At 42.0% G+C, this 25,973-nt stretch overlaps 2 protein-coding genes across 2 annotated transcripts; both read left to right on the top strand.

Annotated features, from left to right (window-relative positions):
- Positions 1–573: 573 nt before the first annotated feature.
- Positions 574–8,437, top strand: LOC140715670 (probable G-protein coupled receptor 139). The gene is made up of 3 exons (XM_073028036.1): positions 574–632; positions 6,009–6,061; positions 7,527–8,437. Exons 1-3 carry the CDS (start codon positions 574–576, stop codon positions 8,435–8,437), a joined length of 1,023 nt encoding a protein of 340 aa, XP_072884137.1.
- Positions 8,438–21,308: 12,871 nt separating this feature from the next.
- Positions 21,309–23,567, top strand: LOC140715669 (probable G-protein coupled receptor 139). Its single transcript, XM_073028035.1, has 2 exons — positions 21,309–21,378; positions 22,684–23,567. Exons 1-2 carry the CDS (start codon positions 21,309–21,311, stop codon positions 23,565–23,567), a joined length of 954 nt encoding a protein of 317 aa, XP_072884136.1.
- Positions 23,568–25,973: the final 2,406 nt, after the last annotated feature.

The following is a 25,973-nucleotide window of genomic DNA, read 5'->3' as shown; positions in this document are numbered from 1 at the left end:
TAAAAAAGGATGCAGAGATGGTCAAGTGGTTCAGTTGTTGATCAGACCAAATATCGGAATGGGGAAGAAATGAGATCTGAGTAACTTTGACCGTGGAATGATGGTTGGCGCCAGTAAGAGAGATTTGAGAATCTCAGTGCATAGACCACAGAACAGTACAGTTCAGCAAATATCCTTTTGGGCCAACATGTTCTGCGGTCTCAATTAAGTGTCAAAATAGCTAACTGAGCTAATCTCTTCTATCTACACGATATCCGTATCTTTTCATTTTCCTCGCACTCATGTGACTATCTGAATGTCTCTTCAAATTCTATAAGGTATACAGATACCGACAATTCTCTGTGTAAAAACCTTGCCCCTTGAACCTCCTTTGAAATTAAACCTGGCTAAAGAATTGTAGCAGGGGTCAGGGAGTTAGATTTATCGATAATTTGGACCATCTCTGGTGCGATGTGACCTGTAAAAAGGGAGGGGTTGCAGATAAATCCGTGCGGGACCAATATTCTTGAGAGTAGTTTTACTAGAGCTGTTGGAAGTGGTTTAAACTAATACGTCAGTGGGATGGGAACAAGTATGGTAGAGCTGAGGATGGACCAGCAGTTTGACAAGCAGCTGATGAATATAACGTCAAGGTAAGGAAGGCCAAGCGAATGATTGGGTACAAGTTCCAGAGCAGGGAGTTAAATTGTTGCACAGAGGCAAAATACAAAAATAGTGAAGAATGCAAGACTGTAGGTATGGTATTTTAGTGTGCAATCGCGATAAGAAGTGAAAACACATGGCGCAATTAGAGATTAGTTGCTGTGATGTTGTGGGCATTAGGGAGCTGTGGCTGAAAGAAGACGATAGTTTGGTAACATCAAAGAATATAACTTGCTTCGACAGGACAGGCAGGAAGACATAGGCTGAGGTGAGGCTCTGTTGATAAAGGATTTCTAGAAAGACGTGACACAGGCTCAGAAAATGTTGAATTTCTGTGGGTGGAACTAAGAAACTACAAGCGTAAAATACCATTATGGGAATCATAAATAGGTCTCCAAATAAAAGCCAGGATGTTGGGTTGAGATTGCAAAGGGAGCTGGAAAAGGCATGTATTAAGGGTAATCACACAATTATAATGGTGGACATCAATATCAAAAGGGATAGTAAAATCAGGTTGCTGTCGGAACGCAAGAGAGACAGTTTGCTGAATGCCAACGGGATGGATTGTGAGAGCAGCTTGTGCCTCAGGCTGTTTGGGGAATATCTAATGGGTGTTGTGTCATATCCCAAATATTATTAGGGAGTTTAACGTGACAGAACTCCAAGCAGTCACTGATTTAAATAGGATTGAATTCATAGGGTTGAATTTTGGAGGGAGAAGCATAAGTCACATGTATCAGAATCGCAAATGGATAAAGGGAATTGCAGAAGCATGAGACAGGAGCTTGCTCTCTTTGGATTGGAGAGGGATATTGGTAGTGTTGACGGCAGTGCAGAGATGGCTGATGTTTCTGGGAATAGTTTACAAGCTGCAGGTTCGATATGCCCACAGAAGAAGAAGTTCTCAAATGGTGGAATGAGGCATCAAGGGAAGTTGGCGAAAAAGCCAATGAAAGGGCACATAAGGCAGCGAAAATGAATGAGAAGTTGGCTGATTGTGAAGCTTTTAAAATCCAACAAAATATAACCAAGCTATAAGGAGGAAAAAAGATGAAATATGAGGGCAACCGGGACGATAATATAAATCAGGATACTTAAAGTTTTTTTTCAGTTATACTTTTTCAGTTATATAAGAGTACAAGAGAGGTAAGAGATTATATCGGACCATTGGAAAATGAGGCAGTGATGTAGTAATGGGGGGGGGGGGAGTAATGGAAGATGAACAACAACTACTTTGTATCATTCTTCACTGAGTAAGACACCACCAGGGAGCCAGAGGTCTGTGAGTGTCAGGCGGCAGGCGTGCGTGCGATTCCTATTATAAAGGAAAAGGTGCTAGTCAAACGATAAAGTTTTAACGTGGATGTCATCTGTGCCAGATGGACTACATCATTGAGTTCTGATAGATTTTGCTGAAGTGTTAACTGATGTTCCAGTCATGACCTTTGAAGAATCACATGATTATTTCATGGTCCCGGAGGACTGGAAGATTGAAATTATCACCCAATTATTGTACAAGGGAAAAAGGCAGAAAAATGGGAAGTATTGGCCAATTATCATAACCACAGTGGTTGGGAAAGTGCAGGAGTCTATTATCAAGGATGATGTTCTGATGAACTTGGAGACTAATGACAAAGAAATCTAAAGTCATCATGTTTCTGTGAAGGAAAATCTTGTCTGAGAAATCTGTTATAGTTCTCCGAGGAAGTAACAAGCAGGGTGGACAAAGGAGGGACAGTCGTTGTCATTTACTTGGAGATTCAGAAGGCATTTGATATAATGCTACACTTGAGGCTACTTGACAAGTTAAAATCCCATGGCGATACAGTGGAGATACTTGCATGTATAGAGGAATGGGCGATAGGCAGTAGGCAGCGAGTGGCAAAAAATGGGCCTATTATGGTTGGGTGCCAATGACTAGTGGTGTTCTGCAGGGTTTTAGTTTTGGAACCTCTACTTTGCAAAGAACGAATACAGTGTTGGAAAATGTAAATAACACATTTTTGTAAAAGGAGCAATAGTGGGGACCGTTAACTAAATGGGAGAAGTTTCAAACATCAGACGTGTAGTTGGACTTAGGGGTCCTCGTGGAAGACTCCAAAAGGTTAGTTCACAGGATGAATTTGTGGTAATGAAAGCGAACGCAATGTTGGCATTTATTTCAATGGGGATATAAAATAAAAGGAAGGAGATAATGCTGAGGCTTTAGAAAACTCTACTCAGGCCACTCTTGAAGTATGATTAGCAGTTTCGGACATCATATATGTTTTGGTAAGGGAAACAAGAAGGGTAGTAATGGAAACTATGATCATTGAAGAAGAGGAAGTACTGGCGCTTTTAAAGAATATAAAAGTGGATAAGTCACCGGTTACTAACAGGATATTCCCTAGGACCTTGAGGGAAGTGAGTGTAGAAATAGCAGGGGCTCTGACAGAAATATTTCAAGTGTCATTAAACGCCTTGTTAATGAGAGAGGACAGAAGAGAATCGCTGGATCGGTCAAGCTGACACGAAGGCCACATAAGCTACAAGAACCATGGGTTATACTCAGAGAATTGCTCATTTTTTGTGCCTACGTAATGCAGAGAATATTAGCCCGCCAGTTAACCGACTTTGAACAATGTCGACGACGGTCCTAAATAGGGCGCTAGCAATGTATAAAGAGGTAAAAACTGGATCAATCATTAATATAGCGTGGTAAAGACCGTGACCATAGACAATTGTTACAGATACTGCGGCATGTTTGCAATATTTTAAAATGTAATTTAGTTACTTTATCAACTTAATGTACATGTCATATTTATACTCAAACTTCCTTAAGGTTGTTATAGCTGGGGGAGCTCCCACTATCTATTAAATGCTCCCAGCGGCGTGCGCCTCGAATGACCTCTCACAACCACGTTTAGCTTCTGGCATTCATCCACGAAGCCCGGTGGAACCGTACCCACTGACTGGAGAAGTGGCAAAGGCGGTTACCGGCTCAATAAAACCTGCCCTTTCGGACAGATGGGGCTCGTCAGCCGTGGATGGCAACTCACCTAGGAGAAGGGAAACTCTGCTCTCACACCTCCTTTGCCTTGCGGCTATACTCACCCATGGGGCAGGCTTCGGTGGTAAACTCCGAGCGTAACATCCGGAGCTGGGGTCAATAAAACAGGCACACATTGAGTTCTATAGTTCGTTTGGGGTGATCAGATGTGTGAAGAGAGTGAACGTGCTACAAGCTTGCTCCACAAATCGTATCGCCCAGGCATGTGTATCTGGACAGCTCGGACACAATATCCATGGTCATTTCTGATCGATGGAAGCCATAGACATACTTATACGTTATAAATAGTGAATTGCAAAATTCTGGGACACCATAGACTATGTGCCGAAGACTTTGGCACAGTACGGTATATATATATATAATGTTTATTATGTATTCGTTTTGTGCATATAATGTGTAAAAACTCAGTGGCCACTTTATCATATACACCAGTAGACTGGATGTTTGATACAAATATCTGCTCAACCAATCACTGTGCAGAAATGCAATGAATAATGACCATAAGAGTATAAGATATGAGATACAAGACCACCGTTGTTTAATCAACAAAAAAGCTTTACCTGGAACCGCGATCACAGCAAGAGTCGTGTAGTAAATTGCGTACACCAAGCTTCTGGGAGGCGCGTGCATGTTCCGTGAAGTTCTGCGAGACCCGTTCTGTTCACCAATCGCGCTGGTGCCGATTTCTGAAGGAGTCCTTATCTAGTTTTAGGACTTATGTGATGATCTGAGCACGTTTAGGGCATACCTATGCAAATATGGATAAAATTCTACAGTTCAAAAACTTTCTAGCACCAATGCAGATGCGAGATGCATGATGTTGCTATTTTATATCTCATTTTCCACAATTAATCAGTAGATATTATGATGGATCAGTTGTGTACCTCTCCTGATGTATCTGATTTTCATGATACTCTTATTGACTGCGCCAAAGGTTGAAGCGGCATTATTAACCTACCATTGGACACTCTCTTTATTCTTCCCCATGTGTCTCATCTTTCTGAAATCATTCATGAACAGATAAGCTGAGGGTGCTTCAGGGCGAATTTTTGCTTTCCCCTGTTTCAGTCTAATGTATGAAAACCATGAGGACATAAGGCTGCTGAAAAGAATTAGGCCATTCGGTCCATAGTTTCTCCGCCATTTGTTATCCCAACTCCATTCTCCTGCCGTGTGCCTATAATCTTTGATACACTCTTTGATCAAGAACCTATCAAACTCTGCCTTATACCCAATCGCTTGGCTCCACAGCGGTCTCTGGCTACAAAGAGTTAAAGTATGTGTAGAGCCTGATGGCTCTGGGCCTATGATCTCTGGAGGTTTCATGAATGGTGCGGGAGAATGATTTCAATGAAACCTATTGAAATATTGAAAGGCCTGCATTGAATAGAAATGTTTCCTGCAGATGCTGCGTCCATGATAAGCGGGTACAACATTAGAATTGAAGGATGTTCATTTATAGCAGAGATGAGGAAAATATATTTGGCAAGATGGAGGTCAATCTGTGGAATTAAGCCCCAGACGGCTGTGGAGGACAAGTCATTAGGTGCATGTTAAGTGGAGATTGATAGGTTCTTGATTAAGAAGGGAGTCAACGATTACAGGGGAAAAGTAAAAGAGGGGTGGGGGAGAGCGATAATAAACCAGCCATTATGGAACGGTAGAGCAGATTGAATGGCCTTATTCTGCTTTTCTGTCTTCTGGTCGTATGGTTCTTATAAATTGAGTTCCTTTCACATAATTGGCTTGTCGGATATTTGTATATTTGTATTGACGAGCGGTTCTGTAGGTCTAAACTGACCATCGAGTGAATGTATACAGTATTTGTATAAAATGTCTGCATAATATATATTTTATACATATAATTTGAAATAATCAAATTACATAACGTCAGATCGGTGTGTTCGGCATGATAGGGTCGGTAAAGCGAAAAGCAATTGTTGAAATGTTACATATTGAGCTTTGAATGTGTACACAATGCGTTTCCCCACACCAACCACCACCTCATCAGGAATTGAGAAGTATTGCAGCAATTTCCCAATTCACGAGGTCACACTAATGAGGATGTTACCAAATCTGTTCCTTCGTTAGTTGTTTGCAATGCTAATTGTAACGGTATTTATTATGTTTGTTAACTGAGTGTATCTAAGTTAATGTCATTCTCCATGACTGAATCGTAAACAAGATGAGTTTATTGAACTGACTTTCCCGATTGAACGTTAAGTATATAAAGGACTCCTTCTGAAATCGACCAAAACGCGACTGGTGTTAGGAACGCGTACCGCAGACCTTCACGTAAAATGCACGCCCCTCCCAGAGGCTTAGTGTACGCTATTTACTACACGGCTCTTGCAGTGATTGCGGTTCCAGGTAAAGCATTTCTTATTATTTCAAATTCTGTGATGCTATGTCTTAAGCTGTTATGGTTTTTATGAATTCAATTGTTGCCACTTGATTCGCTGAGCAGATATTTGTATCAAAGACCAAGTCTACAGGTGAACCTAATAAAGTAGCCACTGGTGGCTTTTATACATCATACGTATAGAATAATACTTTATATACACAGTACAGGCAAAAGCCTTCGGCACATAGTCTAGGTTGCCCAAGACTTTTGGAGAGAACTGTATCTACTAAATGCTTACCAATATTAATAAAACGTTATAACTCCAGATATTGCTATTTGAGGCCAATTAGAGATGGAGATGTCTTTCCACGATAAGCTTCAAATCAAATCAAAATAACCACGAAGGAAATAGCATTAAACAGCAGCTTACTCTACTGTGCAAACCTTTTAGGAATATCTGCACCTTGGTAATCCTTGTTATATATATGCATCTAAGACTTTTACACAGAACTGTTTATAATATATGAATATGACTAATAATTAAATTATACATTCATACCGCTGTGTTCTGCATGACCATATGTACGGGGAAGGGAATGATAAATGCAATCTGACTGTATTATTTGTACAGCAAATTACTTGAAAAGTAATAAAGTAATTAAATAACATTCTTTAAAATGGTGGCGAACACGCCACAGCATTTGTAACAAGAGTAATTTAGGTCATTGTCTTAACCATGCAGTGTTAATGTTTGAACCAGTTTTAAATCTTAATGCACTGACATCGTCTCACTGACGATCGCCGACATTTTCTAAATTGGGTTAACTGGAGAACAACGCAGTAATAGACTTCTCTGAGTGTACGGGTATAACCCTTGGTTATTTTAGTTCAAGCCATTCTCTCTTGTCATCTCTGATTGACAAGGAATGTTCTGAGGCTCACTGGAATTTTTGTTTGTTTCTTTGTTCCCCTGTGTGTGAAAATCCCAGAAGATCAGACTTTCTGAGATACTGAAACTACCCCATCTGTCACTAACAATGGTCAAAGACATTGAGATCAAATTGCTTTTCCATTATGATGCGGGTTTGAGCAACAGCTTGACCAGGGTGCCCAACTTTTTATGACATTGTACGTACCACTAACCAAGGGTCCGTGTAGCCCAGGTTGGACCCCTCCTCTACTCAGACACTCGCATTTACGAGCAGGTGTACATAATAAAGTGGAGACAGAATGTATATTTTATTAGCCCGTGATAATTGATCAAGCCCAGAAGACTTTTCCTGCTCCCGTTTTACTTCTTGGTCATTGAGGTTTCCATATCAGGTCATGATGCAACCAGTTAGGATAATCTCCTTTGTAGAGCATCAATAGAAGTTTGCCAAAGTTTGTTTGGTGACATACTGTAATTGTGCAAGGTTTTACGTTCAAACTTCAGAATTACATCTGCTGCGAATACGTTCTTGTGATAATCTTCAATTGCTTCTCCCGCAGTTAACATAGTGGCTATTGTGATCCTCTCCCGAGGAAACTGCGGTTTGTCCAGGTGTATCAGCCGGTATCTCGTGTCCATGGCTGCGACGGATCTTCTGGTAATTATCACCGCTGTGATATTAAACCGCATTCCTGCTATTTATTTCCCCGGCAGTTTCCTTTCCATCACGCCCGTGTGCAGTTTGAGCATTGCGTTAATTTACGCCGCTAGGGACAGTTCGGTTTGGTTAACGGTCACATTCACCTTTGATCGATATGTCGCCATCTGCTGGCAGAAACTCAAAGCAAAATACTGCACGCATAGAATCGCAGGAATTGTTGTCTCTGTCGTCTGCACTCTGGGTTGCGTGATTAACATTCCCTGGTATTTTTTGCACGAACCAGTCTACGTCATTGACAACGTGCCCTGGTATTGCAAACGGAGGACTAATCTTTATAATTTTCTGGAGTGGACATTATTTCATTGGACCGATCGCGTTGTGACCCCTTGCGTCCCGTTCCTGCTTATTCTCTCATTCAACGCTCTGACGGTCAGGCACATTTTGGCGGCCAGTCGGGCCCGTAGGAGACTCCGCAGTTGTTCCGCAGGAGAGAAACAGAGCGACCCGGAGATGGAAAGCCGCAGGAAGTCGATCGTCCTGCTCTTTTCAATCTCGGGATGTTTCATCCTTCTGTGGATGCCGTATGTTATACACTTCTTTGTAGAGCGATTTCAAGTTGGTTATACAGTTAATGGCTACGGAGACCCCAGATTTATCCTGATGGAAAGTGGCAACATGTTTCAGATGCTTAGCTGCTGTACAAACACGTTTATCTACGCAGTGACTCAAAACAAATTCCGAAAAGAGTTAAAGGTTCTGATGAAATTTCCGCTGAACATTTCACATTCGTTAGCTTCATCATGGAAGTAGAAGGCGACTGCAGAAAAAAAAAACTTTGCAAATTCGTTCCGTTTAAACACAAATAAATTTCACTGAAAACTCCAGGTTAATTAGAATTATACACCACCCTGGCATTCTGTTTCAGAAATTATTATTTAATATATTGATTAATTTAATAGTCGTTTTCGATTGGAGGATAATTTGATGCTCATAGCTTCCCATCATCCCCACTATTGGCTGTTGGTGGGAATCGCGCGCTCCGTCATCCTCTTGTGCATTCATCCCACCCCACCTGCCTCTCTCCTGGTACTTATACCTGCAAGTGGAAAAAGCGCAACATCTGCCCATTTACCTTCTCATTCACTACCACTCATGCCCCCAAACAGTCTTTACAGGTAAGGCAACACTTCACCTGAGTGTCTGACGGGACGACCAACTCTATCAGGTGCTCCTGCTGTGGCCTCCTCTGCAGGTGGCTTTCGCTCCGTCCGCAACAAACAGCATTTCCATCTGCCAACCATTTTAATTCCATTCTCCATTGCCATCACAAAGTGTTGACCAATAGCCCTTTTACTGACACGATGAGGCCACTCGCAGGGTGGAGAACGAACACCTCATATTCTGTCTGGAGAGCCTCCAGCCTGAAGGCGTGAACATCGTTTACTCCAGCCTCCGGTATTTCTTCTGCCTTCCCCTACTCTCATCCTCTATTTCCACTCTTACATCTTCTCTTCTCCTCACATCCCCATGTCTTCCATCTGCTGCCCTTGCACCTTCAGTTTTTCATGCCCCACTCTCCTCACCGATCAGATCTTTTCTTCATCAGCCCTTTACCCTTTCCATGTATCATGTCCCAGCTTCTTCCTTCACCCCTCTCGGTCACACTCTCAGCTTACCCCTTAACTGTGTTCACTGTAACCTTCCAGCTTGTACTCCTTCCCTTCCCCTGCCTTCTTATTCTGGCTTCTCTTCCCTTTTTCATTAGGCGCCACGAGCTGTAGCTATTTATTCCCTTCCATAATGCTACCTTACTTAATGAGACGATTCAGTATTTTGTGTGTGTTGCTCAAAAGTTTCCAGCATTTGTAGAAACTATTGCGCTTATAAATTGCCTGTTGCTGCTTAAACCCAACGAAATGTCACATGCAAATGTTTATAGTACCCATAAGATGAAACAACGATCGAACACACGGTGTCTGTTCACAAAATGTAATTGGGTGACGATCACGTGACATTATAATTCCCATTCTAAATATGTGTATTGAGTAGCGAGTTACATGTCAGGCCTTTCTTCAGAAAGACGTGAAGTTTCATCATTTCAGAATCTCAAGCGAGTTTTCATTAATATTGGTACATATCCTTTAAACTTTCAGCTCTAACCCGTGATACTCAGCATTTGTATACTCATCACAACATCTTTTGCTCTTCATACGATCTATGCCTCTCTTATAACTTTCGATCAGATCTCTGCTCAGCCTCCGACGCTCCGCAGCGTCGTAACGGGCAGTAAGAAGGTTTAAGCCCTCTAATTCGAGCAGCATCCTAGTGCTAATCTTCTGAAACCGCAAACTGTCGTCCTCAGAGATTTCATGTTTTAGCTTGATGCTTCCAGCCTGGGGAAAGGGTCCCCATTTTCTACCGAACCTCAGCATGGACTCAAAGAGAAGTTAATATAACGAGCGTAGAAGCAGGCCACTGTTGCTTGCAATACTTTTGTGTGCAATATTGTGCAAAAGTCTTTGGCACATTTATGTACATAGAGTGCTTCAGACTCTTTCACAGTACTGTATTTGTTAATGTGCAATAGAGAGCGAGTTTGTGAATCTGATGGTAGCAAAGGAAGTTAGGAATGGTGAGGTTGGAACACCTCGGCAGAAGTGTAGGACGGGCAGCAGATGAATTGCAGGGACGGGGGTGGGGGGAAGGTGGTAGGAAAAATGGGTTGTAGTGGGTGCAGACGAAACTAGCCCTCAGACACTTTGACAGATCTGAGTCAGGGACCAGGGGAACAGCATCTAAGACAACCGGGATCTCATCCCTGCCCAATGATCCCTGCGTTACAGGAAAGGGAGATCAGCAGGTTCCCTGATCCTATCCCTATCTCGTAACTCCTGAGTTCAGGAGGTAGGGATGTCAATCAGTAAAGGTTCTGCTGATTCCAACGGACCTCGGTAACAGGATCGGCGGCAAAAAATCTGCTCGGAATTCTCATTCCATTCTCTGTCCAATTTATTAAGGGCGGAGATAAAGCCAGCCTGCATTCCTAACGCGGGTTTGGGAGTGAAAGTTTCAACCAACCACAGTCAGCCTGAAATTTTGACGGTTGATACATAGAAGATGAATCGTCAGCGATTCTGTTTCGTCGATTAGGGAATCCTGAACTTATAAGTGCAGAAAACATAGGATCAGAAATAGTCTATTCGGCATATTGGATCTGCTCAACAAATCGAACAAGGCTGATTCATTATCCCTCTCAGCCTTATTCTCCTGAATTCTCCCAGTAACATTTAGCTCCCAGACGAATCAATCTCTGCATCAAATATACCCAATAACTTGGCCTCCACAACAGTCTGGCAACAAATTGCACACATTCGCCACTCTCTCACCAAAGAAATTCTCCTCTCTGTTCTGCTATTCTGAAGCTATGCCTACTTGTCCTAGACTCACTTAGAACGGGAAACATCTTCTCCACTGTATCTAGGAATTTTAATATTCGTACACGACTCCGTTCAAGCATCTTGTCTCTGTCCACGGATTTCACTTTGTGAAACAAAGAGTCGTGCATGGTTTCGGCGGGATCGTGGGTGGCTCTTTGCTCCTGATACATCTCCTCTCACATGTGGTTAGTGGAAGAAGGGCTAAATCACTCCTTGTCTTTGCAGTTGCGACCCATGGACTGGTATATGCCTTACAGTGGGTATTATGCCATCAAGGTTCTAGTTCCTGAATCCAGCAGAACTGTGTCGCATGGAATGGCAGTTTAAGATTGTAATGGCCGGAAGTGAGTGTAGTGGGTGTAAACTTCCACTACATACGAAAGTCCCCCAATGGCATTGATCTCTCATAACCTGCAACAACAAAGTCCACATCCTGGCTTTCACGTGTATGTTCGCCACTAATCCCGGCGGAACCGACCGATGAAGAAGCAAAGATGAATTTCTGACGCCATAAGACGTCCCCTCGGGCCGATGGGGCTTGTCAGCCGTGGTTTGCAGCTCAGGATCCTGTTCCAATACTGAAGTAAGCAAAGGCGCTGACATATCATCAAAACCTTCGTCCCGATTTGGGTCATCATAGGCAGCAGAACCATGCTGCACAGGACCATCTGCATTGGCAAGCTTCTTTGCTATAGCTCGAGTTACGGCGCAGGAGGGATAAACATTAGAATCCATCTTTGGGTTATCTGTGATTGGTTTGTTGTCAGCTGCACTGCAGGAACAATTTTGCCAACTGCTAGGTCATTCTCAAAACAAAATGAAACACCCTTCTCCGGTAAACTGGGGCGTAGTCTTACCTTAACAGGTCCCGAAACTAATTCTGACTTCAAAAATACTTTGTGCAGAGGTACAGTAACAACGTCCCGCCCAATTGCTTGAATAAGATTTAGCTCACCAGTGGCGGCAGTCTCATCACTAAACTGTAGAACATTGTCTAACAAGAGTGACTGAGAAGCCCCAGTATCTCGAAGAATTTTCACTGGTTCCGGGGATGACCCTTCATTCAGTGAAACAAATCCCTCTGGCATAAAAGGAGCGAATTCTGTCCTGACCAGGTCATACATCTCAGCCCCGGACAGAGCTTCTTCAGAATGTCCAGAACCCTATGGGTTTACAGGTGTTTCAAAGCATTGAATACAGGCATCTGGAAATAGTTCATAAGCTTTAAGCACAGCCTGTTTTACTGTCTCATAATCAGCTGCTTCATTAACCGATAAGAGAGAATAAGCCTGATGAACCTTACTCTTAATTACACTCTGTAACATGAGAAGTCAACAATCTTTTGGCCACCGTAGGCTCTGAGCAACTTTTTGAAAATTCTGAAAGTATTTATCAACTTTGGCCTCATGAAATGGAGGGACCAGTTTAACCTCCCGACTGGCAACAAACTTATCCCTAGAGCCAGAAATTTGATTCTTGAGCCTGAATTTCTCTATCACAATCGGCCTTTCCTTTACTCTTTCTCCCGTTTCTAGCACCCTTGTTTTTCTTTTTCCTCAGACTCAAACTGTCATGTTTTTCTCTTTCAGCAGCTTGAATCCCCCTTTGTTTTTCTTTGTTCTCTAATTTAAGTTTCTCTAACTAGAATTGTTCCATCCTGTACTGATTGTCCTCCGGTTTATCTTCAGTAAACGTTTCTAACACCTCCTCCTTAAACACATACGTAGATATTCAGCTATTCTACTTTGACTCTCTGCCTTCCTCATCGCCGGTTTCATCGTAATAAAACTCTGCTTTTTAGCAATGACAAACAACTCTTGTCTTCTGGCTTCCTCTAATGCCTCAGAGGTTGGTGATGCCAGAAATTCATCAATATCTGTTACAGATGATTTCCACACACAAGTCAAGCAAAAGTTAAGTAACCAATCAAAACGATGATCAATCAATCAATAAGCTGCAATAACTTTCAAATCCCGGACGAGCTCCCTATTTATGTTAGGTGCCAGCAGCAATAGATCACAAATTGAGTCAGGATCTAACGTGAAAATCATTATATTTATCAGTATCTACTCTAAAATATAGAAAATTAAACGAAATAAACAGAAGTTGACAGTGTTATGTGTGTGTGGTTCCAAAATGTCCAGCTTAGGAACAGTTCTTAAAGCCTTAAGATGACAAACTAGAAAGGTCCAGTGATCCACGGAATAAGAGAGGGGAGGAACTGGTAAATCCTCTTTAAAATGTAGAGAGGGGGCGATCACGAAGAATTCCACAAGTTCCACGTTGGGAAAACGAAGTAACAGTCGCCGAAGATCTTATCCTTCGAGTCGTACCGAAATCCACGTAGAAACATCCAAGGTGACAGTCAGGAAACATACCCCAGCACAAGTGGTTACCACAGGACATACCCGAAACTATGTAAAGGTTAACAAAAGTGGTCGCCCCAGGATACCCCAACAAAATCCACGTATGGATCATACAAAGTGGCAGTCACACATCCAATGTGCACTGTGTGCCGTTAATCAAGCAAATCCTTTGGGCATGGGAAAGTATCAGACTTTACCTATTGTTACAGCAAGCCTCTGCTAGCAGCTTGCTGCACAAACCTCCCAATCTCTTTCTCTCTCTCTCCTTTCCGAAAGTTCCAGCAGTTATACTAACGTCATAGTGCCGCCTCGTCCAGGCGTTTTAATGTGACACCCACAGAAAAGGAAGCCGTAGTCACGTAACACTGGAGTTTGGAAGAATGAATGGCAATTCCGTTGAACCCTATCCAATATTGATAGCGCCGGATGGAGTGCACAAGGTCCGGCCTCAGAACAGGACAGTCTTTAAAAGGTGGAGGAATTTCATTAGCCAGATTGTTATGAATCTGTGGAATTCATTCCCATAGACTTGTGGAGACCGAGTCAATGAGTATTTGAAGCGGACATTCATTGATATTTAAGGACATCAAGGGTTATAGAGAAAAGGCACAAGAATGGAGTTGAGAGGGAAAATAAATCAGCCGATGAAATGACGGAGCAGACCCAATAGGGCGAATAACCGAACTCTGCTCCAAAATCTCAGGGTCGTATGGTCTTCGATTGAAGGTAATTATGCCATATATACCCTTCACTACCTAATCCTCCTTTTGCCTTGTTCGGGTATTACTGGACATCCCCGCAGGGTCTTCTCTCCACAACTCACGGGACCCGACTCTTTAATGTATTTATTAACCCCACAGACACCCTTCTATCGTCAGCTCTTCTCCACACTCTCTCCCCTCCAACTCCTCTAAGTTTTCTCTCCATTCTACTGCCCCTTTCAGTCCACCTTCTCATCTCCAAGCTCCTCATTCCCTCACTCCCTCTACAGTGAAACCCTGGTATATTTCACTCAGACACACACAGGCACATTCCAAACCCACCACCAACTCTGTTCCAGTGACATTCGCGATTCGCTCACACTGCCAGGAATCAGACTGCCTCCGCTTTTTCGTCCGTCAGCACTTTTTCTCAGTCTCTCTGACTGCTGTATGCAACGTTCCTGGCTGAGGAACAGCCGGACACCATAACAATTCACTCAGAATGCAGTACATATTGCACTGAAATGCTGAAATACAGAGGGCACAATGCGAGAGAGAGAGAGAGAGAGAGAGAGAGAGAGAGAGAGAGAGAGAGAGAGAGAGAGAGAGAGGCAGTGAGAATGATCTGTGGGATTTACTTTCTGACTGTAAGAGCTTGTGATTCTTACGTTTCAGCTTACCTCGACGCCAAGTGCACTAATCAATTTGCAGAACCAATTTGTCTGTCGAGATTAACAGAATGGTTGACTATTTTATTTGTCTTTCGTTCATTCGCTCAAACTGCTACTGGGAGCAAAATCACCACATATTTTAAATGGAAAACTAAATTGCAGCTTTCGAAACTTGCAAGAAAATCGTCTTTACAAGAAAACTTATAAGCAAGAATCCAGGAGAAAGCCAAAATATAGCTGTAACTATAAGTATCCCACGTAGAGAGGAATCAGATTCTGAAGTGACTACAGACAACATATACGTATACTATATTGTTGCGTAACAGTCTATCTGCTGAGCAAAGCCCTTAGCAGTGTTGTGGATGAGAAGAATCTTGGGGCCATGTTTATACTCCTTGAAAGTAGCGACACGACATGACAGAGTGGTTGAGAAGGCATATGAACTGCTGACTTTATTAATAGAAACATAGAAACATAGAGCCTGCATAAACATAAACTTCGAGCCTGCACCGCCATTTAGTATGATCATGGCTGATTATCCAACTCAGAACCCTGAACCTGCTTTCTCTTCATACCCCCGATCCCTTTAGCCACAAGGGCCATATCTAACCTCCTCTTAAATATAGACAATGAACCGGCCTCAACTGTTTCCTGTGGCAGAAAATTCCACAGTTTCACCACTCTCTGTGTGAAGAAGTTTTTCCCTCATGTCGGTCCTAAAAGGCTTCCCCTTTATCCTTAAATTGTGACCCCTCGTTCTGGACTTCCCCAACATCGGAAACAATCTTCCTGCATCTAGCCTGTCCAATCCCTGTAGAATTTTATACGTTTCAATAAGATACCCCCTCAATCTTCTAAATTCCAATTTATTACTGGAAACATTGAGTTCACGAAGGTATGTTGCAACTGTATAAAGCACAAGTGCCGCTGCATCTGGAGTGTTGCGTACCCTTCTGGTCACCCCATTACCGGAAATATCTCCTGGCATTGGAGAGGGTGCTGAAACCGCTTACAAGGATGTTGTCTGTATTAAAGCGCATGTGCTGTAACGAGAAGTTGGTCAAACTTATGTTGTCTTCTTCTGGAGTGACAGTGGGTGAGGGAAGATCTGATAAAAGTTTATAAGATTATGAGAAGAGTAGATAGAGTAGACAGACAATTTTTTTCCAGAGGTTGAAGTGTCTAATACCAAAGAGCAGTACTTTAAGGCAAGAGAGGGTAAGTTCAAACATAGAGAGTGGTGGATACCTGCAGTACGCCAACTGGGGTGCCCGTACAGGCAGATACATTAGTGACTTTGATGAGACATTTAGATAGGCATATGAATGTGAGAAAACAAGAGGGATGTGGATATTGAGTAGGGATATAGGACTTAAATCAGTTGGCCTTTTCATTATAAATTTATTTAGCTCGGCTCAATATTGCTGGCCGATGGAACCGTTCCTATGCTGTACTGTTCCCGAAGATTCTGGTGTCGGATAAAGTAATGCTGAAAGCCATTCTGGTGTGTGTGTGTGTGTGTGTGTGTGTGTGTGTGTGTGTGTGTGTGTGTGTGTGTGTGTGTGTGTGTGTGTGTGTGTGTGTGTGTGTGTGTGTGTGTGTGTGTGTGTGTGTGTGTGTGTGTGTGTGTGTGTGTGTGTGTGTGTGTGTGTGTGTGTGTGTGTGTGTGGTTGGACTTTCCATTTGTCTAACTCGGCAATTTGGAGTCAATTTACCGATATGTTCGACCTCGGAGGGTATGTCTCCGAAGATGCTGCCATATCCCAAAGGAAGACCATAATTCTAATGACAAACTCGCCCTTTGCAAACAGAGACAATGATCCAAATGTTTGTCTAGCCCTGCGAGTGATACACAGTGGTTTGGTATAGACGGGCCGGCGCAGCAAAATAATCAGACCAGGATGTAATGCAGAGAATCAGAGTAATACTTTAAAATTTGAAGCCAAATGCGGTATTAACAATTTTACCCTTGCTGTTACTCCTTTATCCAAGGGGGACTGACGTTTTGGGCACTTTAATCACATATAGACATAATGCTGAGCTGGGCGGAGATGTTGCTCATGGAGCTCAATCCAGTAAAGTTGTGAAGTAATTCAGTTCATTATGTCGATCCGACAAGGTTACTGACGGATTACTGACAGTGTGGACGATCAGTGGGATATTGGCGTCACTCAACTTCACCCACCCCACCACTGAATTGTTCCCAGAACCTACAGACATTGTCTCGGAATCCTCATCTCATATTCCCGATATTTATCTCTTATTTATTTAATATTATTACATTATTTTCCTTTTCGTATTTGCACAGTTTGTTGCCTTTGCACATTGGCTGCTTGTCGCTCTTGTTGTGGGGGATGGGTTCGCTTGATTCTGTAATGTTCCTTTGTATTTTTCTTGAATCCTCGCTCCAAGACAATGAATACATGTTTTTATATGATGACATATATGTACTTTGATAATAAATTTACATTGAACTTTAACGTACTTCCAGCACTGTCACGCAACTGGACTTCCAATGCAGTAATGACGACATAATAGTTCGGTGAAGTACACGTTCATGCATTATGGAAGAAAGAATAAAGGCGCAGAAAGATTCAACCCTGAACCAGAGAGAGTAACTTATCCTTTCGGGTAGGTTGGCAAGAGCTGTTCGGGTGGGGTTAAACTAATTTGGCAGGAGGGTGGGAACCAGAGTGGTCATACTGACGATGAGGTAGCTCGGTTACATACAGAGGCAATGTATAATCAGGTGAGGCTGATGACAGGACAAAGTTGCATTCAACATGATGAGTTGCAATGGAAAGGCGGACAAAATCGAAAAAGGCGAATAGAGGACTAAAGGTGTTATATTTGATTATACGGTGTATAAACAATAAGCTGGATGAGCGCTGAACATGGTACTTTAACACATATGTTACGTATTCGGGCAACAATAATATAGATGAGTTAGGCAAGGGGTTTTATAACGAATAACACGTTTATTAAACACTGATAACAAACCCCCTTCAAATGTAAACAAACCCAAACAATGATCCGAGCTCAGCTGCTGACAGCTGGTCAGACAGTTCTTAATAGCTTTGCAGTCTCAAACAGTCTTTAAAGTAGTATTGAAAAAACCAGTTCTCCAAAGCGATATGCCGAATGAAAGCAGTATTTTAAAACGATATGCCGACAGTTCAAAAGCTCACGGTATTTTTTAAAGGAGAGACTTTTTAAAGCGATTTAAATTCTCTTCCACGTCGATGTCCTTCGATTCCCAGCGTCGAACTCCCACGTCGAATTTTATTAAATATAACAACTTAAAGTGACTGACCTCTCTTCCACACTATTCTCAAACCCTTTCTGGTCATCCCAGGGGTCAACAGCGAGAATAGTCAACGAAATCCTTCCGAATGAGGATCAAACAAGGTCGAAGTCAATCCATTGAAAATCGATTTTTCTTGATCTCCAAACTTCACTCTCCATCAGCAAAGAAACCGTTGGCTCTGACCTTTTAAACTTTTGGCATTAACAAAACTTCATTTTTAACTAAACTGCGTCATCACATTAAATCACGCCGTGACATGAAGTCATCTTGGCAAATCCAGCCACGAACTGCCCCACCTGACAGGGTGGGTCTTCCTTTTATACCCTGTAGAAAAAACCTGTCACATGACCTCTACTGGCGGGAAAATGACATCACTCCACCATTACCTCATGTCCAGTATAACTTCAACCCCAGTCACGTGACAAGGGTACCACTGTCACGTGTCACGGGTACGTAACACATGCATGTTGTTGTAGGCATCAATGAATAATGGCTTAAGGGAAGCTTAATGCCCAAGGATACACATTGTACCGAATGGACAGGCTGGAAGGCAGAGGGGACGGGGTTGCTCTGTTATTAAAAATGAAATCAAATCATTAGGACGAGGTGACATAGGGCCAGAAGGAGTAGAGCCTCTGTGAATATAGCCAAGGAAATGCAAGGTTGAAAACACCCTGATCTGAATTGCATACAGACCCCAAAAAGGAGTAATAATGCTGTCTACAAATTACAAGAGGAGCTAGTAAATAAATGGCAAAAGGGCGATGACATAATAGTCGTGGGGGACGTCAATATAGATACAGGTTGAGAAAATCAATTTGGTGCTATTTTCCGAAGGGAAAATTTCTTCAATGCCCACGAGATAGCTTTCCAGAGCAGGTCGTGATTCAGGCTATTAGGGGATCAGGTATTCTGAGTTGGGCGTTGTGCAATTAACCTGAATTGATTAGACTGCTCAAGGTAAATGAACGAATTCACTTTGAAATCTGCAAGGGAGAAGCTAAAGACAGATGTATCAATATTACAGAAGTAAAGGGAATTTCATAGCCATGCAAGAGCAGATGGCCAGAATTGATAAGAAAACAACGGATGATGTCAGAGTAGGAATGGCTGGAATTTTTGAAAGCAATTCGGAAGAGGAGGAAGTATTTTAAAGGATTCTTTATCTTGTTATTTCCTGCTCTCGTTGTATTTGTGTTTTGAGTTTGTTGTCATCTACACACTGGATGATTTCCATTGATCTTGTTATAGTTACTACTCTGTAGCTTTGCTGAACATGGCAGCAGGAAACTGAATCCCAGGCTGACGTATAAATGCGCTAATAACAATATCTACTTTTAACTTTGATTTGAATGTTGCAATCGAATTTGAATGAGTCTTCATTCTGGTACAAAAATACGTGGTTTACAATTATGGCTATCATGCCAGGAACATGCTGAATCCTATCTATCTATCTATCTAATTACTTATTTCTTTAATTCTTTTACCTACGTATTTGCTTATCTATTTAGTATTTGCACGATGGTTCTTTTTCAGTCCTTGTTACTGTGCAGTTTTGCCTTGGTAAAATTGTTTTTCATTGCATTTAATTTGGACTTTCGCATGTAAATGAATCTCCAGGTTGTCTGTAGGTACTTTGAATATAAAGCAACTGTGAACTTTGCACTTTGCCTGGGTGGTGTACCTGAGGTTTCCCCGTTTACTTACACGTGTGTCATACGCCTCTGAATATGCGCCATTTTTACACCTGACCAAATTCAAGACAGCGTTAACATTCACCCGTTGTGTATCTCCCCTGATGTGTTTGAGTTCATTAACTCTTATTGACTGCACCAACTGCTGATTCGGCATTATTAAACTGGCACTGAGTTGTCCCTGTGCTCTTACACATGTGCCTCAGATTTCTGAAGTCGGCATTAACTTAGTCTGTGTGCAGGCAGATTTTTGCCTCCCCCGTTTCTGCCGAATGGCTGAACGTCATAAGAACATAAAGATGCGGATCCCGAGGCTATTCAGCCCATCGTCTGTCGCCATCCATTCATAGCCGATTTGTTATCCCAACTCCATTCTCCTGCCTTCTGCCCATAATTTTGACACACTAATTGATCAAAAACCGATCAACCTCTGCTTTAATGACTTGGTTCCACAGCGGTCTGTGGCAATAAACGATTGAAGTATGAATAGAGCCTGATGGCTCTGGGCCTATATCCTCTGGAAGTTTGAAGAATGGTGCCGGAGAATTATCTGACTGAAACCTATCGAATATTGAAAGGCCTACATTGAGTTGAAATGGAGAGGATATTACCCAGAGTTGTGGAGTCCAGGACCAGCGGGCACAACATGAGAATTGCATTTTGTCCATTTTGGGCAGAGATGCAGAGAATATCTCTGTGGAATTAATTGCCTCAGACGGCTGTGGAGAACAAGTCACAAGGTGCATTTTAAGTGGAGTGATATGTTCCTGACTTCCATGGGCGTCAACGGTTTCGAGAGGAAGTCAGGAGAACGGGGTGGTGAGCGATGATAAATCAGTCACGATTGAAAGGCAGAACAATTTAAATGGGCTGAATGGCCTAATTCTGTTTCTCTGACATCTGGTCATATGTCACATGCTTGGCTTATCGGGTATTTGTAATAGCGAGTAGGTCTGTAGGTGTACCTAATAAAGCCGCCACTGTCTGTATGTATACTATATATTTACATATATGTGTATATATACACACATAACATATATAATATATATTTAATATACAAATATCGTTTGTATAATCAATTCATATTACACATCATATTGGTGTCTCCGACATGACAAGGTCGGGAAGTGAATAGCAATTTTTGAATATTGCAGATTAAGAATTAAGTATGCATACACCACGTTCCCCCATCCACCTCTCCTTCCCGCACCCAACACAGCCTCATAGTAACGCGAGAAGAACAGCAGGGATTTTCGAATTCACGAGGTCATTTCAACGGGGTTGTTACCAAATCTATTCGTTCGTTAGCTGTTAGCAATGGTAATTGTGACGTCAGTCATTATGTTTGTTCCCTGACTGTATTTTAAATTAATGTCATTCCCCATGATTGAATTGTAAACAGCATGAGCTATTTAACGGACTTCCGCGGTTGAGCGTCAAGTATATTCAGGACTCCTTCCGAAATCGACAATAGAGCGATTGATGCGCGGAACTGGTCACGGAAAATGCACGCCCCTCCTAGAGGCCTGGTGTACGCAATTTACTACACGGCTCTTGCAGTGATCGCGGTTCCAGGTAAAACATTTCTTACTATTTTAACATTTTGAGTCTTACGCTTCAAGCTCTTGTGACCTTTATGAATTGAATCACTGCCACGTGATTGGCTGAGCAGATATTTGTATCAAAGAGCAAGTCTACAGCTATACCTAATAAAGTGGCCACTCAGTGCTTTCGTACATTATATGTTTTAAATGAGAACATATAATATTTATTACATATACAGTACCGTGAAAAAGTCTTCGGCACATAGTCTAGGGTGCCTAAATTTTTTTGCAGAGTACTGTATCTACGAAATAGAGCTATAAACGTACGCTTACTATATATATATATATATATATATATATATATATCGTTATATATTGCTAAGACTTTTAGACCGAGCTGTTTATAATCTATAGACATGAGTTATACATCAAGTCATATGAATTCATACCACTATGTTCGTCATGACAAGATTGATAGGAACGGCGTAACAATGTATAGAGGGTAATATGACTGCATTAGTTTTAGGCATTTATCTTGACACACTAAACATGCAGCAGCTATTTGGCAAATAATAGAGCAATTTAAATGTTGACAACACGCCGCAGGTCTTTACCACTGTATTAATGTTTGATCTAATTTTCAACTCTTTACGCGCTGATTTCGCCTTATTTAGGACTATTACTGACATTTTCTGAAGTGTGTTATATCTGGAGATCATATTATCTATATTAAGTAGGAATAGAGAATTTACATTCGTCTTAGATTTCGGGTTTAACCAATGGTTATTTGAGTTTCTGTCGCCGTCCTGTCAGCTTGAGCCGGTCCATCCATTCTCACCTGTACCCTTTCAGTACCAAGGAGTTTCGTCTGCAGATCTGATGCCCACTGGATATAATTTTTGTTCTTCTGGAGGCTATTGTGTGTGAAAATTCTTGAAGAACGTCAGTTTCTGAGATACTCAAACCACCCCGCGTGGCACCAACAATTACTCCACTATCATGATCCTTCAGATGGCGTGGCTTCCCTATTCTGATATTTGGTCTGATCAAGAGTTGAACCTCCTGACTAGCGATGCCCATTTTTTAAAATGCGATAATCTCTACCAGTATCCGAGGGTTCCCTTGTCCTCATGTTGTAAACACCGCCACTTGCCATGTCTACATGTTTTAATGCATTGAGTTGTTTGCACGGGATTAGCTGCTCAGACGTGTACTTGTGCAGTTGTACTTAATAAAGTGGACTCGGAGTATATATTTAATAGCCGTGCATTAATTAATTAACCCACTTCCACTGTGGGTATGTTCTTTCATCAATCTCCAATTCTTTTCCCCACAGTTAATATAGTGGCCATTGTGATCCTGTCCCGAGGAAACTGCGGTCTGTCCAGATGTATCAGCAGGTACCTCATGTCCATGGCGGCGACGGATCTTCTGGTAATTATCACCGCCGTGATATTAAACCGCATTCCCGCTATTTACTTTCCCGGTAGTTTCCTATCCATCACACCCGTGTGCAGTTTAAGCATTGCGTTAATTAACGCCGCCACGGACAGTTCGGTTTGGTTAACGGTGACGTTCACCTTTGACCGATATGTCGCCATCTGCTGGCAGAAACTCAAAGCAAATTATTGCACCCACCGAACCGCTGGAATTGTCGTCTCTATCGTCTGCACTTTGGGCTGCGTGATTAACATTCCCTGGTACTTTTTGCACGAACCAATGTACGTCATTGACAACGTACCCTGGTATTGCAAACAGAAGGACGTTCGTTATTCTTTTATCCTCTGGACAATATTTGATTGGACCGATCGCATTCTGACTCCTTTGCTCCCGTTCCTGCTTATTCTCTCGTTCAACGCTCTGACTGTCAGACACATTCTAGTAGCCAGTCGGGCCCGTAAGAGACTCCGTAGTTGCGCCACGGGAGAGAAGCAGATCGACGCGGAGATCGAAAACCGTAGAAAGTCCATTCTCTTGTTATTTGCAATCTCGGGATGTTTCATCCTTCTCTGGATTCCGTATGTTATCCACTTCTTCGTTCAACGATTTCAAGTTGGTTATACAATTAATGGCTACAACGATCCCAGATTCATCCTAAGGGAAATTGCCAATATGCTTCAGATGTTGAGTTGCTGCACAAACACGTTTATCTACGCAGTGACTCAAAACAAATTCCGGAAAGAGTTGAAGGTGCTGATAAAATGTATTCGGAACATTTGATATTCTATGGCTAAGTCTCAAAAGTCGCAGGTTCCTGAGAAAAGAAAAAAAATATGCATCAAATGTGCAAACCCCTCCGTTTGAACAAAATATAAATTTACTCCATACTTTATGCGGAATTTTAATTGCAATTTAGTCCGTCATTATTTAGCGAAAATAATGACTGAAGAGTCTGTTTTTACATATTGTTTAAAAATTAGGCATCAATGTCCTCCCACTATTCCCTCTCTCCACTTTCCGCAGAGTTTGCTCCCTCCGTGATTTACTTGTCCATTTGTCACTCCCCTCCGATCTCCCTTCGAGCAGTTATTTCTACGAGAGAACGAAATGCCACACCTGCCCATTCACATCCTCCCTTATCACCATTCAAGTCCAGAAACCGTCCTTCCAGTTGTTTTTAACACTTCACCGGTGAGTCTGTCAGGGTCATCTGCTGTATCCAAGGCTCCGACGTAGAGTGGGATGCCCTTCACTCAATCTGGTACAAACAGGATTTCCCGCTGGCCAAACATTTTAAGCCCTGTCCCCATTCCCTTTCCAAAATTTCGATTAATGACCCCCTCTACTGCCACGATGTGCCCATTCTGAAGATGGAGAACGATTGCCTCATATTCTGCATGGATAGCTTCCAGCCTGAAGGTGTATACAAGGATTTCTCGAACTTCCGATAACCTCTTTCCGTCCCCTTCTCTTCCCCCATTTCTCTATATAATCTGCTCTTAACACTTCTCGTTTCCTCAAATTCCTATCACTTCCCTCTGGTGCCCTTTCTCCTTGACATTTTCCCATGGTGTACTCCCTTCTCCTATCAGATTCCTTCTTTCGCTGCCTTCTAACTTTGTACCTGTCGCCTCTCAGCTTCTTATTTCATCGCCCTCCCCCATTCACTCACCTTCACCCTCACCTGAGTTGACGGATCACTTTCGAGTTTCTCTCCTTTCCCTGCCCCGCCTTATTATTCTGGAGTCTTCGCCCTTTTTTCCCAGTCCCGATGAAAGGCCTCGGCCTGTTATGTCAAAAATTTATTCCCTTCCATAGAGGCTTCTTGACCTACTGTGTTTCTGCATTTTGTGTGGTTGGCTCAAACTTGCCACCGTCTAAAGAAATCTTGTATTCCTGATCTATCGGTTCCTGTTCGACACCAATAAAATATCTCACACAAGTGTTTTGGATCGCAGAATAATAAAACAGCGCACAAAATGCAATTTCACAACGATCATGGGGCCTTTTGCATGATTCCAGTTTGGACATGCATATTGAGAAGGTTATTAAATGTCAGCAGGCTTTTCTTCATAAAGACACCTCCTTTAAAACTCAGATCTAATACTCTAGTTCGACAATTCCAAACTGGGGAAAAGTCTCAGAGCCTCTACACAAGCTAAGCATAGACCCAGAGAGTAGTTGATATAAGCAACGCACAAACAGGCCACTCTTTCCTGCAATAATTTAACGCACAGTCCTCTGCAAACGTGTTTGGCACATATATGCTGCTCGGATGCTTGATACTTCTGCACACTAGTGTATTTGTCAATGTGGTCTCTACTTAGAATTTAATGATAATGGAGAGGTTTCACCTCCCATTTTATGGGATACTCTGAAGGCGGTCTTAACAGGGAAAATTATAGCGATATCTTCATATAAGAAAAAAAAGAAATAAAACATTAGAAGAATTACAAAATAGGCAGAAGGAACTAGAGAAAAAACACAAATTGAATTTGGCACAGGATACATTAGGGAAAATTAAAGGAATTAGGAATGAAATAAATAATTTGGCAACGCAAGAAATTAGGAAAAACTTAATGTTTCTGAAACTTATGAAAGTGGATCGAAATCTATGAAAATACTGGCGTGGAAACTAAAAAAAAGATAGCAGTAAACACAATTCATAGAATTAGGGACCCAAGAACGAAAATGATAAAAAAATAAGCTAAGTGAAATTCAAGAAGCTTTTGAAGTGTTTCACAAAATGCTATATTCCAAAGTTCCAGGGGGAAGCATAACCCAAATTGACAACTTCTCGAATTCTCTAGAGTTACCCACTTTAAGCGAAGAACAAAATAGAAGGATGACTGCTGACATAACTGAAGTTGAATTAAAAGCTGCAATTAGTAGGCTTAAATTAAGCAAGTCACCAGGATCAGATGGGTATACGGCAGAGTGGTGCAAAGAATATAAAATGAGTTAATTCCTGTTTTACTCCCCACACTAAACTGGGCTCTAAAAAAGGCACAAATGCCACCCAGTTGGAAGGAATCGATAATCTCAGTTATACCGAAAGAGGGCAAGGATAAAATGGATTGCGGGTCATTTAGACCAATATCCGTTCTTAATGTAGATTATACGTTACTTACCTCCATCATGGCCAAAAGATTAGAGGAGTTTCTACCCATACTGATACGTAATGAT

This window comes from Hemitrygon akajei, chromosome 24 (assembly GCF_048418815.1).
Source record: "Hemitrygon akajei chromosome 24, sHemAka1.3, whole genome shotgun sequence".
In the NCBI taxonomy this organism is placed as follows: Eukaryota; Metazoa; Chordata; class Chondrichthyes; order Myliobatiformes; family Dasyatidae; genus Hemitrygon; species Hemitrygon akajei.
Note: the sequence above shows the minus strand (reverse complement) of the source record. Positions and strands in the feature narration are given on the sequence as shown.